Source organism: Homalodisca vitripennis, chromosome 2 (genome assembly GCF_021130785.1).
Source record: "Homalodisca vitripennis isolate AUS2020 chromosome 2, UT_GWSS_2.1, whole genome shotgun sequence".
NCBI classification, from domain to species: domain Eukaryota; kingdom Metazoa; phylum Arthropoda; class Insecta; order Hemiptera; family Cicadellidae; genus Homalodisca; species Homalodisca vitripennis.
The window spans coordinates 128526448-128544229 of NC_060208.1; the positions used below are offsets into that span (position 1 = coordinate 128526448).

Below are 17782 nucleotides of genomic sequence, written 5' to 3' on the forward strand. Positions count from 1 at the left end.
GTCGCCGCGGGGATTTTCGCATATCTTCTCGGCGACGATATTTCGTCGCCTGGGGTTCAAAGGGTTAAGTCGACTCATCCCTGTTCTCAATAAATATGCGAATAAAGATTTACAACTATGACTTTTCATTATAATGTGTTTGAATCACTTGAAACTAAGGTACACAGTAGAACTTTCTTAGAATTTATAAATAATGTCCATTTCGTGCATGGCCATGCTAGCTAGATTTTCTGGTGGAAAATGTTGGAGTACCTGATTCTAGGAACTCTCGGAAATCTGGGTCCCCCTTGAACGTGGGATGGGCAGCAGTTCGAATCAGATACCTCTCCAGAGCAGCCCTTCTCTGTTCAAGAAACTCTGATGAGGAGCCTTGCTCATTCTGGGCTGACATTTTCACCTTGGTTGTTCCTGTAACACAACAAGTACTCTTGTCAATCAATTTGTTTTGAAATATTTGACCTGAAAGTATTTTTGCTGGTACTTTTATGTTAACTACCTTTCTTGTTTAACATCTACGTTTGCCAGTTTACACAATTTCAAAACACTGCTACATAATTAATTCTCAAAATATTTTGAATTTTCACTGAAGAGAGCTATCTTCAGTCAAGAGATGTTAAACTGAAACTAAATGTGTTTCCAACGCTTATATCACGCACTTCTGTTAATTTTATTAATTATTATGTAATAAAATAATTTTAAAATATCGGTAATGAAATCGTGTGATAAGAGCCATGATATCGAGGTATCATCTGCTAAATATTGAGTATCGGACTCGATCCATCCGTATTATCTAATATAAGATTAAGAAATTTTTAACCGTTTGGAGTAAGAAGTTGACCGTAAGGTTGATCTCAATATTTTTTATGTGCATTTCGACAACAGGCCAATAAGACATGTTGAATTCTCTTATAGAAAAAAGTGAAGATAGTGAAAAATAATATGGCCAGGAGGCACTACATTTTGACAAGACACCAAAGAATTCCACTTTAATCTTCAATATTTCAGAACTCTCTTTCCATAATTAAACTACTTATTTTCAAACCATTTATGTAATCATTACGAAATCCAAGCCTTTTATTTACAAAGTTTTATTATTTTTGTTTTGGCCTCTGATTGCACACATTTTTTATTAATTTATTTAGGAGTTCTTAGGGGATTTCACCTCTTCAACAACTTTTGAAGTGACTACTTCTTTTTCAATATATGTATTCACAGCCAATTATAAGAAGTAGCCACTTCTGTCAGTCAGTCCTATAACTGCCTTTCTATGTTTTATTAATAATTGACTAAAATATGGGATAAACTAATAATACTTGTAAACATTAAAAATCGAAAATCAATAACAAATCCTTGGGTATTGATTTTTTAATCATTACTCAAATATTTGTAAATAGTTTTGAAATATAACTCAATGTAAACGAACACAACAATCACGTAAACAAATTTAACATAATGTTATACTTGATTTTGGATGCCACGTACAAACATCACTGCTGACCAGGAGTTATACACGACAAACAAGCATCGTCGACTACATAATTTGTTTTTTCTTACATTGTTGATCTTAGTTATTGCACGATAATTCACCCACGAATAACCTATGATGTAAGAAAATAACGTCAACCAGCTTTCTATAGGATTTCAATCACAATGGGTATGTGTTACATGATGTTGTGAAAGCAAGCAGTCCAATTGTGCAATTCTTTCTCTTTTTCACTGTTCCAGATTGAATTGTTACTAAATTCAAAAAAATATATAAGAATATAGAAACTTTACGATGGAGGTTGATAAAAATCAATTACTAAATTTTGAAAATTTTAAATGCAAAATAACCTTGTTAATATTAGTTAGTCCAAAAAAAAATCCTTTAAAAATAAATAAATTAAAAATTACTTACATTATAAAATTGAAACATTGCACATAATAAACTATATAATAGTACAAATTCAATTTTATAATTTACTTAATTAATCGAAAAAACATAAAGATTACATAATTTTTGGGAGTGTTTAAACTTGTGAAGAATGCAACTTCTTCAACTATCTCAAATTTGCTTATCTTGATTTCTCATTCGATTACAAAGTGTCTTTACCTAGCAGTAGAGTACAAAAATATTACGTCAATGCATGAAAGGTAAAAAAAATTTGAGTTCATTCGATGTACTCGTGGCAGTTTTTTTGAAGCTACAATTCATGCCTCTGACTTACCCATAACATTTTTCTCCGGTGCTGGCGGTATTATCCGACCAGTCCGCAGGTATTTTTCTACCAGTTTGTCATGGAGTCCAAGGAAGTCACTGAAACGCCTCTGGACACAGGAAGTTTTCTTTTTGAACAATGGAATGTTGGTGTGCGTTTCAATTTTGTAAGCAATATAACTCGCCATGCCGTCCCCGACACGATTGGTGTCAGACACTCTGATCTCCAAGAACTGATCTCCGCCTTCTTTCTCAGCCTATAGAAAAATAAACTTTGGATTGTAATAAAGAATTTCAAATTACCCTAAACACTTTTCAGAAATTTTAAAAGATTAATGAATAATGAATTTTATTCCACATATATACAAACAAAAACAATAACTTGTAATTCACATTGAATTAAATTAACCACAGCTACTATTACGAGTGACTTAATTGGAAACATGAAAACCCTTGTTGAAAAACAAAGAAAAATCGTTTGAATACAAATTTAAATTTTAGATCCAAATTATACTGTGTTGTCAGAAAACTGAAACTAACTTTAAATAATTTTAAAATAATAGATTTTACAAATATGGGCTTAAGACTAAATAATAACCAACTTTACTTGTAATAACAAAAATAAAATATCTAACCGATCTTAAACTTATACCTATAACCATTACATTAGAGAATCATTTAAATAAGATAAGTTTTCTATTGTAGAAGGATAGCAATTTTTAGGTTAGTTGAAAATTTATATAAATTGGAACAATATTTTATAACTTTTAGGAGCTGATGGACAAAATTAAGATCTAAATACCGAAATCATTGTTTGATCAATATTTTACGGACTTTACATAGTCTGAAAAACCCTTGATACCTAGTTACCTAAAACAAAATCTTTATGGAGCTAGAACCTCATTTTCAGAAAGACATTTGCTCTAAAGGCTTTCCTGTAATTGATGACTAATTTAAGACTTTTTAATTGCTTCTAGTTAGCCATGCAAACATTTAGATTTCAAACAGTTCAAATATAAAACAATGATATTACACTGAATAGGTACCAATAAATTTGATTTTAGTGTTATTGTTAATCTTACATTTTCAGCTGACATAATCTGTAGTACTTTTTTAGTGGCTGGCTCTGGACTCTGCAGTTTAATTTCATCAGAGTCAAAATCTTCAACAGGAGTAGGTGCTGGTTGCTGGTCTTTATCCTGAAAATACCATGCAAAATCAATTTATCTCATCATTGAATTAGAAACAAAGAGCACACAACAATAAATATATTATAAGTTATTCTTAAAAATTTATTCCTATCAAATTGATACTTGTTATACTCACAAAATTAAGTTGAAGTTTGGGAAGTTCTGTTAACATAGGTTTTGCAGGCTGACTATTCTCTTGACCAAAATCCTACACATAAATAAAACATTGTAAAAACAATAATGAACAAAAAATAATGAATAAATGTTGCTTACTACATCCTAAAGCAGTTATCTGCTCTTAAAAGCAGTTTTGGTAATCGTTTAATTTAATATTGGATATACATTTATTATGATTACCTTCGTAAAAGCATATTTGCAAAAACAGCAGTATTTTTAGAAATTATATATATATATATATATATATATATATATATATATATATATGGTAGTAAATTTGGTCTTAATAAGCATTTTATTAGTAATAGTATTACTCATGAAAAATATGTAGTGATCACAACCTTCACCTTATAGGAGTAGAAATGCGCTCAATTTCTGGGAGGGTCAATAAAAATTTACAAATGGGTTAGAACCATTTTCCTTTACAAATATTTAATGAATTAATTTATGCATTTGAATAGAAAGAATATATATATACATATACATATACAATATATATATATACAATATTGTTACCCTTTTTGATTGAATTACTCGAAATATCAAAGGGTACAAGAAATTTTTTCGTCTTTTTGTCCTTCTCATGTATATACGAGGTATGTTTGGAGAGTTTGACTGTCAAGATTTTGTTATTATGAGTACCAATCATACTCCTGAAGTGTGATAAAATTTCCAGCTGTATTTCATTGTTTACATTTTCAGTGGCAGCTGTGTTATGTGTTTTATAAACTCAGTGATTCTGGTTTGTTTAAAAAATGGGCCAAAGAATTTGTATCAAATGTTGTGTGAAAAATGAAAGTGTAACAAAGTGTGGGAAATGTTAACAAAGACCTATGTATGATGAGCCTGTTATGAGTAAAACAAGAGTTTACGAGAGGTATAAATCGTTTCAAAGATGGCTGTGAGGACATTGAAAATAATAAATGCTCTAGACACCCCAGAAAATTTGTTAATATTGTTGATATTAATGAAAATGTAAAAAAATTGGAAGGAATGGTTATGAACACTCTCTGTATTACAATCAGAGAAGTCACTGATAATGGCATATAAATTGGTTCATGCCATGACATTTTTTTGAATGTTTTGGGTATGAAACATGTGTGAGCAAAATTTGCTCCAGAGTTGTTGAATTCTGAACAAAACAGCAGCGAATGGAGGTTGTTTAGGAATCACTAAATGAAGTAAACAACGATGCAGAGTTACTAAAATGTATTATAACAGTTGACGAAACGTGGGTTTACGGATAAAATGTCAAAATAGCCTCCCTCAATCATCCCAGTGGAGGCATTCTGGATTGCCAAGAACAAAAAAGGCTCGACAAATGTAGTAGAACAATCAAAATACTGTGTTTTTCAATTTTAATGGCATGGTGCATCATGAATTCTTGCCTTGAAGGTCAAACGATCAATAAGGAGAACTACCTGCAAGTTCAACAATGTCTGCGTGAAGCAATCCGAAAAAAATGTCCAGATATATAGAAAACAATGCATTGCTTTTACACCATATCAAATACCTGCTATCACTTCATTGCTTGTTCATGAGTTTTGGCCAAAAACAGTAGTTTGACAATTCCCTAGCCTCCATATTCTCCAGACATGGCTCTGTAAAAGTTTTTTCTATTTCCAAAAAATAAAGAGAATCTTAAAGTGCCGCCATTTTACATCCATAGATAACATTAAAAGTTCATTCCTTATCCCAGAGATCGAGTTTGAGAAGTGTTTCTGGGATTAGAAGAAGCGCTAGCCAAATCTAATGGGGACTATTTTGAAGGTGACATCATTGTAGAAGAATGAATAATATTCTTTTTTTTATGTAAATTCCTGTTACTTTTTGAACATACCTTGTATATGTGTTTTATATTTTCTCCTTTTGATACTTTAACCCAGTTGCGGGTCATAGTGTTTGTCATTCAAATATATTATCATTCAAAATGCTGGTGGTTGACACTATACTATAAAACAATCAGCAGTCAATTATGCACTCTCTGTGCTGACACAGCAGTAACATTAATATGATGCACATTAATTTAAATTTGGACTAACTTGATACCAGTCTGTGCATCATATATTTTAGTATTACAGTGAGATGTCATTTTCTTAATGCCCGGCATGCTAAGAAAATGTATTTAAAACTAATACAATTATTTAATTGAATCCCTAGAACAATAATAATACTAAAATTAATACTCTATAATATTATTTTTACTAAAGTGTAATTTTATTAAGAATATCACACCTATATCAATAAACGATATGTACAAGGTAAACTATGCAACTAAGAAAAAAAGATCTATTAGATAAGTGCAAATAAATATCTCTTGAGTAAGTATCACATTGCAGTGGAATAACCATGGGCCGTAATCTGTGAATATTATTATGCCTAATCGTAAGGTTTACTGAGAACAATACTTTTTTCATTGGAAAATATTATTTACCAAGTAAAGTCAATTACTTTTTGTTGTTTTTCTCAAAGTTTGTATCTGTTGTAACTACTGTAACTTGTCTGTATTATATTGCAACTGATATTGTTGAGCAATTATAACCTACATATAAAAAACCCCTAAAAATTAAAATATTTTTTTTTAACTGTACCTGCAAAATTGTACTCTTGTCCAATTAGAACATTTTCTTATAGACCCATTTAATTATAGCTTTACATTTTGTTTCTCGAGTTACTACATCTACCCGTTCAAGATTTTTGACATCTACTAAAGGGTCATTTCATTTCAACTCAACACACTATATTTACCTCACTATTTTAGACTTTGATATATTCATAATGAGTGCTGAGACCAAAGTAAATAACAAATATTTATCTTAAACCGTTTTCAAAATATGGAAGTCTCCAAAATCTCATCAAGAAGACACAAATGACCCTTTCTGAATCCGTGAATGTTCAATTCAGCTTCTGGAATGTGGAGTGATGTTCGTCTAAAGAGACCCAAAAAAAATCAGCTACAAAGAAACTCAAAATGAACTCCTTACATTGTTTTGACAGAGTTACCTAGACTACAAAATATGGTGTAATCTAAATGAAGAGGTATTCTCATTATCTAACCAGGTGCACAATTGTGTGCACTATGATGTTTAGACATGATTAATACAGATTACATTGTCAGGAATATTTTTAAGTTGGCTTTTTATTGTTTTCATAGGTGTCTCTAAACCCAGTATTTATACAGATTCAGAAAGCCTGATCACACAAGGTTAAACATTCATACATAACATTGAATTGGTCATTAATTCCATATTTGGTTATTCTTCCTGTATTTAGATGATCATTCTTCCTATATAAGAAGTAGTTTCTGCACTAAAACTTGTGAGGATAATATCTACGTAAGTCACGTTACCTAAAATAATCTAAATTCACTTATAACAATTTCGTCAACTAGTAGGCTATATTTTCATTTCCTGAAAAATGTTTTAAGTGGTAAGAAATAATATATTGCACAAAGATTAACAACATGTCTGAAATTTAGGTTATCACAAATAATTCATCGAATAAGAGGACCGAAGGGAACCAGGGTTTCTGCATAGTTTCAATATTTACACGATAAAAAGTACTAGAATTTGAGTATATAAACAGATCTACCAATTGCTTTTGAGAATCATTTATGAGGTTTTAAGGGTTTACTTTTGGAATTTTGTTGTTACATTCCTGTTTTTTGTATGTTTTGCAACAGTTTCTTCCACTGTGATGAACTTTGATAGTCATTTCTTCCCTTTGTTCTTTCGGTCTTGTTTGGTACCACGCATGTTCTAATTTACACATCTTGTTATTAATTTTTTTTCATGTTTCCTCTGATTGGTTACATTTTGCTATGCAGTTAATTTCAAGACAAAGATGTGCTCTGTCTTTTTTCGGCCATTTTGTCTGGACGTTGTGTCTATTATTTTCTAGTTCTACAATAATGAATTTGCCACAACTAGACAAGAAAATCAGAATCAGAATATTTTTTTGCCGTAATCATGTAAACAAATGCAACACATTCTCAAATTTATATATATTTTACAACTAATTTTACTAGGCCTAAAGCTGTAAGTGAGTTTTGATCATTGACAATTATATTTAAATTATAACAAAATGCATTGATTAGTTTGTATTTCATTTTAGACTTAAATTTACAGTAGCGAAGTTGTTTTATATGGGTTGCTCATAAGTTATACAGTTTCTGGGTAGAATACAATAAGCGGGCCTGATTTTTTTATATCGACATTGACAAATGATATTACTCAATTATAACTTTCAATATAACTAACCGATACTGATTTTAACAATAACTAACTATTATCAACTATAAACACTTTTTCATATAATAAACGCATTTTCTTTTATAGATAATAACAGACAGTTTCAGATCATCTCTGTGAGTATTTATGTATAAGAGAAATACGGTTTTCTAAAGAAGATGCCTCAACAACTTCTCGAAAACAGTTAATCATTGCTATACAGGAGAAAACATATAAATAATTACGCACATTTCATATTTCCTGTTATAAATGGTTTTTATGTTCTTATATTTCATTATTATTTATTAGTTTTTCCTATTTCAGTTCTAATAATTTGTTTGATTGTTAGAGCTCATTTATTATTTATAATATTATCACTATGTGCGTATGAAGATATTGCAGGTATTTCCTGAGGCTGAAATGCTAACCAGTGTGTCAGATGCAATGGTTAAGAAATACTCCTTTGATAATCCATATACAGTCTCTATCGAAAGTAGGGAGAAATGGATTAAAAAGGAGGCCTACCTTACAAAAGTCCTGAAGTTCTAAACAGATGGTTCACGCCTTGACTCTAGGGCAGGATACGGAATATACGGACCAGGAGTTGACATGACTGTTCCCCTGGGAAGACATGCCACGGTTTTTCAGGCGGAGGTCATGGCAATAGACTCATGTTCCATACGGATTTTAAAAATGAGGACAAAAGGTTTAAAATACTTAATACTTTCTGATAGTCAGGCTGCACTAAAGGCACTCGATACCTGTTCGTTTGACTCGAAAGCAGTCTGGGAATGTAAGAATGCTCTAGCTGAGCTGGCAACGAATAACAGAGTAACACTCGGTTGGGTTTTGGGTCATGAAGGCATTCATGGAAATGAAAAAGCAGACATCCTCGCCATAAAGGGAGCGGAGTCCATAATGGTGGGGCCTGAGCCAGGTTGCGGGATAGCCTTCTCCAACAGTAAAGCTCTGGACACAAATTGGGAAAAGAGGATAAGAAACATTAATTGGAGTAGAACCTCAGGATTAAGATTATCGAAAATGTTTATCTCTCCTTACGTTAAAGGGTGGACTGCTGTCTTAGATCGTTGACAGGACATGGCCCCCTAAGGATATATCTTACAAGGGTGGGCCTTAGCCAGACTGACAAATGTAGACTCTGTGGAGAAGAGGAAGAATCAGCAGAGCATATCTGGTTAGATTGTACTGCCATCTTAGGAACTCGGGAAAGATTCCTGGGAGCATATCTCCCCAACCCCGTATCAGAGAACAGGAGCCCTCAAATCTGATCGGTTTTTGCAAAAGCCTCGGACTTTGAGGACACAAAATTAAAGAAAGGTCCTTTTAGGACTAAGCGCGGGGACAAACTGTCCTTTTCCCTCAGGAAAGAAAAAAAATCACTATGTGCGTTGTATTAGTTATTTTAATTTAAAATATGATTGTGATTGTGGCTATAGATATGTTGATATGATTTATAAACGTGTATAAATGAATATTAAGTATCGATGACTGTACTAATCTATATTTAAAATAACCAGGTTCACTTATCGTACTCTACCCCAGTTTCAATATCTAGACTGTTTGATTTTGTTGTATATAATAGTTAAACTAGCCTATTCTAAGGTAGTTACACTGCATAATAGAGTAATTATGTACAGCACTGTTTATAGATCAGTATAGAACTTAAATTACTTTTACATGCAGAAGACCAAGTAGGCCTACAAAGAGATATGAAAAAAATTATTAGAAAATTTCCTCTAGGACTATCAAAATAGTATCCCTCCCTCCCTCTAACAGATGACCACGTTATCACTCTCCCTTCTTTTAAAGTAACACCTTTATTCCAATAGTCTATGACATATCAATATGCTAAAATTTGTTGCCATCTGAAACTTTCAATTACTGTAAGTGTGATTTATCAACAAACAAAAGAAAGGAGAATGGTAAATATATTATAACAGTTTAAATTGGCTGCAGTATAATAAGCAGCGGGTAGGGTACGTTAAGTGGACCCGGTTTTTTATATCGAAGAATGTATGTAATCATCGATACCTAATATTCGTATCTCTAATCCTAGACCATCAATCGATATAAAAGTATAATCCTCAATATTTACAGTGATTAAACAAATTATTATAACAAAAATGAGGAAAACTGAAGACAACCATATTTGCTCCTCTCACAGTTACAGTTGTTTCTTTCCCACAAATTTCGAATAATGGGTGTTTCGGTACAAGTCCAACATGTTGAAACCAAGTAAAATATGTCTTATCATTTTTCAAAGCAATGTTGTGTATTTTTCTAAAATTGACTGCCATTTTTAATGATCAAATGTTACTTATGTAAAATTGAAATATTACCTTACGTGTATTATTTGAAAGTGTTTACAGCTGTTGATATAGATTATATAGATTGATATAGATAAGTTAACTGTTCAAAATAATTAATCCATATTGATTGATTACATTGATGGTTATGATTAAGTAATATCGTTTGCCAATTTCTATATAAAAGACCAGGTCCGCTTATCGTACCCTCCCCTAAGCAGCCACCAATACAATCGAATTACAATTGGACCATCAATATTCAAGACCGTCTCAAAATAATGAAAACAAATACATTTTTTAAGCTAGAATTTAGGTCAATCTTTTTTTATTTTAGCCAGCAGTGCGGGATGTCACCGGAGACGCCACCGAAGCTCGTGCTGATGGCCAAAGGCAATTCGGTTTAGCCTTTCTCACGTGACCTAAGCTCGAATTTAGGTACCATCTCGAAGATTTTTTTTTACAGCAGTGTGGGATGGAAAGGCGCCACTGTAGCCTGCGCTGATGGCCAGGAGCATCTCCATTATTATTTAGGCTTCCTCTCTTTTATATCTATCCTATTGCAATAACATCTTATACATTTCTTTTCTTATTCCAAGTTGAAATTTTGACAAATAGTGTGAAGTGACTAAAGTACATCCTAATTACCTTTTTTTTTTAAGTTCAAAAATTGACAAATTTAGTATTAATTAACCTAACAATCCTTTAGAGTATAAGAGAGAAGCAAACATGGCTATACATTTGACTCTGAAGAATGTCTAATAAAAATTAAACTATATACCTAGTTAATAATTTATAATAACTTCTAAGGTAACAATAGCAAAATTAATTAAATAAAAATGCTTGAGTACTCACATCAACTGCAGAAGTGAATAAATCATCGTTGTCATCATCCTTATCAAAAATATCTACATTATCAAAAAGTGGTGGAGGTTCATTGTTTTCAGACATTTTATTTTTTTACGAGTAGGTACAGTTGGTAATCAAGATCAGCGAAAGTCAATTAAAAGGTCCAATCTCAATTTAATTAAGAATAATTAGAATGCAGACGTAAATATTCAAAAAATTACAGATTATCTTGTTACAACACAACACAGAAAATAACTATTGCATATACAACAGTGCTAAAATAGCAATAGGCACAATCCTCCTGATTCTTCTGGAAACTGCTTAGTGCTTACTATGAATATTATAAATCTTCATAGCCTACTCTTCTTTATTCGGTTAGTTTACTCTAATATACTTCTTGATATGACACTAGAATTTCAATACAAATACAATCAGCACCAATCAGCGAAAACAACGCATCCACCCACTGTCAGTATGACCAGCCCAACAAAATGTACTACGTGCAGTGTTGCCGTAAATTCATTTTTCCCTTATTACACGTTGAACTAGTTTCAATGTAGCATGAATTATTTTTTAATACTCCATATTCATTTGTTCTCTTAATTTATTTCACTTAATTCTTTTAATGTTATTTCGTGAAATATCTTAATAAACGGCTCTTAACCAAACAGTAATCATTCTACTTTCTTTTAGTTTAAACATACACTAATACTTCTTAAGGGTATAATGATGGGTCTATGAGAGTCAGTCTGTCCTGAAGTGGTCTGTATGCCTTTAGATTATCGTATTATCATAACATTTTCTGAAAATTCTCCATTGACAAAATATGATGAGACATCTTGACAGCTTTTGTGGAGAAGACTGCTCTAGATCGAGTTGAAGAAATGCCAAAATTAACTCGGACCTTCTCTCATTAAACAGATCAATATCTTCTCAGGTTATTGGTCTCATTACGGGGCATGGTCACCTGAGGAAGCATCTTCACAGAGTCGGCATCCTTCAGGAGGATCCGCTCTGTAGATGGTAATGAGCAGGAGGAGACTGCTGAGTGCTGAGCACCTGCTCTTTGATTGCCCCGCAATAGCAAGAGAGCGGTATTGCCATCTTTGATAGTTTGGACAGGGGTGGTGAATTTTCCCAAGAGGAATTGATAGGTTGTTTTCGGCGGTTTGTGGAACTGCTGAAATTGTAGACTGGTGGGCCTCATGGTGTGTTTCCGGGGTGCGCATAAAACCCTTGAGGCTTAAGTGCATGGCAGTAGGCCGCCCCAAGGGAAAAAAACTCATTCAGTAAGAATGGATTTGTCCATCTCCACGATGGCACACAAGTAATATGAGTGAAAAGTGTTCATGTCAAATATATCAACTTTTCAAACTGTACATAAACATTCACAAGCTACCTTACCTATGATTTGCAAAATCAGACTCCCCACCCTTATGGACTTCGCTTATCATTTCAACAAAATGGATTATGTGCAAACACATTACACATCATTATAAACCAAAATTGTGGTATCGCAAGTCTGATCGTATAATAGATTATTATATAAAACTAAATATTGTACAGCAAAATTCAAAAGAAATTCAGACTCTAATTGTGCTATAATCTCTATAGATGTAACATTAATTATAATGTTACATCTATAGAGTTTTTTATTAAAAATAAATTAATATTAGATCAAATAGATATCGCAATATTCTCGCATCTTTAATGTTCCAGAGTTACTACTTCGTGAGCTGAAGCAGGTACAAATTTGATTTATATTGTTATTGACTTTGACACTGTTATTGTGATACTCATAAGACTTGTTAAAATGGAAATATATCTTGCCACAGTCTTATTCGCATAGATTCTCAAACTGAAGCCATTAACCTACTGAGGGCTTTCTCTGTTAATAAGGTTACTGAGCTCTGAGAGCGCTTCTTAAAATTCTGTTCTTCAAATCTTTGTATAAATAGTTTGAGTAATTATGTTTTATTTATTTAAACAGCAAATGTAAAATACACACAAAATCTTTATTCAACCCTTCAAACTATAAAACATCGTGTCTCACAGGGATCTATACTTAACCCTCTTCTATTTCTTTGCTATTTAAAGGGGTTGCCGGGTGTGATACAGATGGATGGATCAGTGTGCTTCTATGCTGACGATACCAACCACAATTTCAGGTAAAAGTCAAGAAGAAATTGAGCTTAAATCATTTCTAAGTATTAGAACTGTAAAAGAGTTTTCTAACACAAAAAATCTCCTACTAAATATAAATAAATCAAATTGTATTTCATTCTGTACAAAACAAACTAGATCAAAATTAAAGTCAAATATTTATCTACAAAATTCAAAACTGAATCAAGGAAAAAACTCAAAATTTCTCGGACTAATAATGGACCAACACTTAAATTGGGATAAAAATGCTGACCATGTAGTAAATAAAAATATGTCCTCTGGTCTTTACGCTCTATAACAAATAAATGTCGAGGGTATGTAATATTGAAACCTTAAAAACCATTTATTTTGTATTAATCTATTCACACAAGTCTTATGGTATAAGCATGTATGGAGCTACAACAAAAAGGAATCTAGACCGAATTATTTACCAAGAAAATAAGCTATTAGAATAATTTTAAATTTGGAACGCAATGAATCTGTCAAACAGCATTTTTTTCTAAATTAAGAATCCTTACCGTATATGGTCTATATATTTTTCAAACTATCATGCTTGGGAAATCAAATGAAGATAGTTTACCTAAATTAGGAGCAAATCATAATTATAACATTCGGCATAGAAATTATCCATCAATTCCAAAACATAACTTAGAACTTTTTAATAAAAAGCCCACAGCTGCAGGATCCAAATTCTTGTTATATCTTCCAAAAAAAGTTTCTACAAAATTCACAAATTTGCATATTTAAAGCAAAGTTAAAATTATTTTTAATTGAAAAATCAATATACTCATTTAAGGAACATTTTGACGTAACTTAGTCCATCTTACCAATTTAGTAGTTAATATGACATATTATAAATAGTACCCACATTTTAAAATCAGTGTTGTCATTTACATAACATTTTGAGGTAAACTTCTGTATTTAATGATTTATGTAGTGACTAAATAGACATACTGTAATATAATAGTTGGCGCTATTCTGTATTAATACTGTATGTGTACTTTGTGTAAATCTTGAATAAAGTTAATTTGAATTGAATTGAATATATTATGTGACACATCTTGCGACCCCTCTTAACTCGTAGCCCTGGACTAAGGCCCAGAAGTAAATCCGAAGAGCCTCTAGCCCTTTGGATAATTATTATGGTAGTAGCCTCTTTTGAGGGTACTACTACCTCTGTTTTTAGGTGGGTAGTGTTTGAGCTCTCCTCCTGTAAATTTGGTTGGGTTGTTTAGGGGGTTTTGGATGAAAACTCCAGATTTAAACTTGGTGGCCAGTACTGAAGTGAAATTGACTCCAGCAGGGGTTCTTGTTAATAAGCAGCTACTTCACGCTAAAAGCGGTAATTTAAAGTTGTCAGAGTCTGGCTGAGGAACTATTGGCATATCTAACTCTCGCGACTGTAGAAAATGGGTTTAGGGGTGTCCAAGGAGTGATAAGATTCGATCTTCGGATAAAGACTCGAGGAAGGCAACTGAGTTTAAAATTCTCGTGAGCCGGGTAACCCAAAACGCCCAATGAAAAATGATAGTTTGACGTTTTCTGACCATGGCAAGAATAGGTGCAAAATCATTTAAAGTTGGCCTGTCCACAGTTCTGGGTGGAACACTATAGACATTTTATTATCATCAGGCAATGGTAAAAAATAAAAAAAGTAGAATGAGGTAAAAGAGAGGATGGCGGGAACCGGTGCAGAAATGAGATACTAGAATAAACATAGGTACACAGGCTGAGAATGGGAAAGAAAATAAGTAAACAAACATATGTTTCTCGGTAGGACAAAACTAATAGACAATAGACAACTGTATTAACCGTTTAACAAGTAGCAGACATGTAATAGGTTTAGTCAGTAGAGGCTAAAAGAACAATCATGTCTAAAACTAAAAACCAAAGGCTATGTAAAAACCATGCAGGATTAATAAATACTAAAAGTAAGCACTCCATGCATTAGAAGTAAGGGTTAAAGTCACTCTGAGATAAGGCAAGAAACTCACTTTGTTTTTAGAATGGGTTTGCCAAAAAGAAAGCAGTCAGTTTGCTTTTAAATTTTGTTGTTTTCAAGGTCCGAGCTGAGCCTGGAAGTTTATTAAAATATACAATACCTTGGTGATGCAGATTATACTTAGATTTAGTGAGCCTTTTGTATGGAATATCAATAAGACTTTTATTCCTAGTGTCATATATATATGGACATCACTTCTTAATATTAAGCTTTCATAATTTCCCTTAATAGTCATAATAACATTAAAAATATATAGATTAACCACAGTCATGATATTCTGGATTTTAAACAATGGTCTACAGCTAGTACTTCTGTTAACTTTACGTATTATTCTAAAAGCTTTCTTTTGAAGTATTAAAACACTATTTACACCAGAACTGCCTCCCCATAGACTGAGCCCTTACTGGATTAGGCTTGAAAAAATGCAAAATATGCTGTCAGAACATCTTCAATGAGGACGCAGTCCCTTAGTTTTCTCAAGAGATATATTACTCTAAATAACTTACTACTTAAAATATGTACATGATTATGCCAAACTAACTTACTATCTAAGGTTATGCCTAGTAGGTTAACACTACCTTTAAAAATATTTACATTACTCAAGCTAAATATCATTTTCTGTGTTTTATTCATGTTAAGCATAAAAAGGTTGGCTCGGAACCAACTCGATACAGAGTCAAGTGAGTCCTGCATCGATACGACTAAGTCATGTATATCAGCATTAACATCAATCAGAATGGTGTCATCAGCGTAACAAATTACATCAGAGTCGATGTTACAAGATAAGTCGTTTACCATAACAAGAAAGAGTAATGGCCCAAGAACGGATCCCTGTGGGACTCCGTGCACAACAGCACCTACCCGAGGTATATGACCATTTACTGTGACAATCTGCTCTCGGCCTCCCAAATAAGACCTGAACAATTCCAAATTATTGTGATTTATACCGTAGTGCCTTAATTTTTCAAGCAATATACTATGTGATACACAATCAAAGGCCTTACTGAGGTCACAGAATGTTACCCCCGTATTTAGCCTATGCTCAAAACCATCTAGTACGCCACTAACCAAGTGAGAGACTGCACTCACCGTGGAAAGGCCTTTCCTAAAGTCATATTGGGTATCCGAGATCAAACCACCATCCTCGAGAAACCTTTGGAGTTGAAACTTAATAAGAGATTCAAAAACCTTCCCTAAAAATGGGAATATTAGAAACAGGTCTGTAGCTCTCCGGCAGTGACCTATCTCCCTTCTTAAAAATTGGAGTGATCCGAGCAACCTTTAACTTACTGGGAAAGACACCTTCATTTAAACATGCATTGAAGCAGGCTATTAAAGGCAGCAAGATATACCCAACCACTGATTTTATAAGGCTGTTTGATAAAGAATAAATGCCCTTACTTTTACTGTCCTTCATCCGCCCAACCGTGTGCAGAATCTGGTCCACCGTTGTCCACATCAAATCTTCCACTGGAGCATTAGCTCTTCTGGCCATGTCTATCGGATTGAAGGGAGCGGCCTGAACATGTTGAGGCCTCTTTCACAACACCGAGGAATTATTCATTAAATTTATCTGGTGTAACCGAAACTGTCGTTATATTTGTACCCAACTTTTCCTGTCTAATTACCTTCCAGGCAGCAGAGCATTTGTTCACAGCACCCTGAATATAAGCAGCATTTGTCTTTAGTTTAGCTTGTCTTATTTAATACTGATACCTTTTTCTGGCAGCGCTATAGACTTGCTTAGCCTCCAAGCTTCCTGTTGACTTAGCAAAGTCCCGGTAAGACATTAGTCTCTCCCGCATCACTTTGAGTTCAGGGGTGAACCATTTAGGTCTAGTAGGCCTATTGTTCCGAGCCCTAAGAATCACTTCTGGAAAGCAAAAATGAAATCCATTTATAAAAATTTGAAAGAAGTCATTAAACCTTGTTTCAGCGTCCTTGACAGAGTTTACTACAAACTCTCAATTAATCGTTTGGAGATGGTTAATAAAATTGCATAATTTATCAGGTGTGATGGGTCTACCAACACTAACAGTTTGATTATTCTTGTTGCAAGGTATGTTAGGATCTGTTGTCCAAACATTGGTACAAACTGAGTCATGGTCACTCAAACCGTAGTCAATTACTTCCGAGTCAATCAATTCAGTCGCGAGGTCGGTTATTAAACATGAGAGTCCTCTTGTAGGATTGTAGTTCATAAAATACATATTTAACGCTTTAAAATTATTTTCCAGCCTGACTGTATTAGTATCACGCTTGGCGATATTTACATTAAAGTCTCCACCTATAAGAAAGTTGCATTTATGTTTTTCTAAAGACAGAATCATTCTTTCGATGTAGGACATAAACAGATCCAGGTTACCACTAGGTGATCGATAGATAACTATCACAATGATCTGAAATGTACAGGGTTTTACAGCAGCAAATTCTGCAGAAAGAAAGGCAGATTGAAGTTATCCTCATTACTTAATAGAAATGGATATCTAGGTTCTGAGAGATCAAGGGTTCAAGTCCCGGGAAGTCTCTACATGAATATACATGATACGCAATGTACATTGAAGCCGGCATAGATGAAAGCAGAGTCAAGAAAAAAAAACAGATTGCAATTTTCATTGTATGTGTTTTTGTTTCTGTCAGTCAGAGTCAAG

The 17782-nt window shown here is 33.1% G+C and overlaps 1 protein-coding gene across 1 annotated transcript; it reads right to left on the minus strand.

Moving 5' to 3' along the window:
* Nucleotides 1–202: 202 nt before the first annotated feature.
* Nucleotides 203–11436, minus strand: LOC124354721 (sorting nexin-2-like). The gene is made up of 5 exons (XM_046805378.1): nucleotides 10973–11436; nucleotides 3524–3595; nucleotides 3280–3396; nucleotides 2208–2454; nucleotides 203–408 (listed from the first exon to the last, which is right to left on the minus strand). Exons 1-5 carry the CDS (start codon nucleotides 11066–11068, stop codon nucleotides 218–220), a joined length of 723 nt encoding a protein of 240 aa, XP_046661334.1. The 5' UTR covers nucleotides 11069–11436; the 3' UTR covers nucleotides 203–217.
* Nucleotides 11437–17782: the final 6346 nt, after the last annotated feature.

Excerpts from the sequence above, each read along its gene's own strand:
- LOC124354721 (XM_046805378.1), bottom strand. The coding sequence starts at position 11,068 with ATGTCTGAAAACAATGAACCTCCACCACTTTTTGATAATGTAGATATT. Across the intron at positions 3,397-3,523 it reads CCAAACTTCAACTTAATTTT|GATAAAGACCAGCAACCAGC; the intron begins GTGAGTATAACA and ends TGGTATTTTCAG. Across the intron at positions 2,455-3,279 it reads AGATTATGTCAGCTGAAAAT|GCTGAGAAAGAAGGCGGAGA; the intron begins GTAAGATTAACA and ends ATTTTTCTATAG.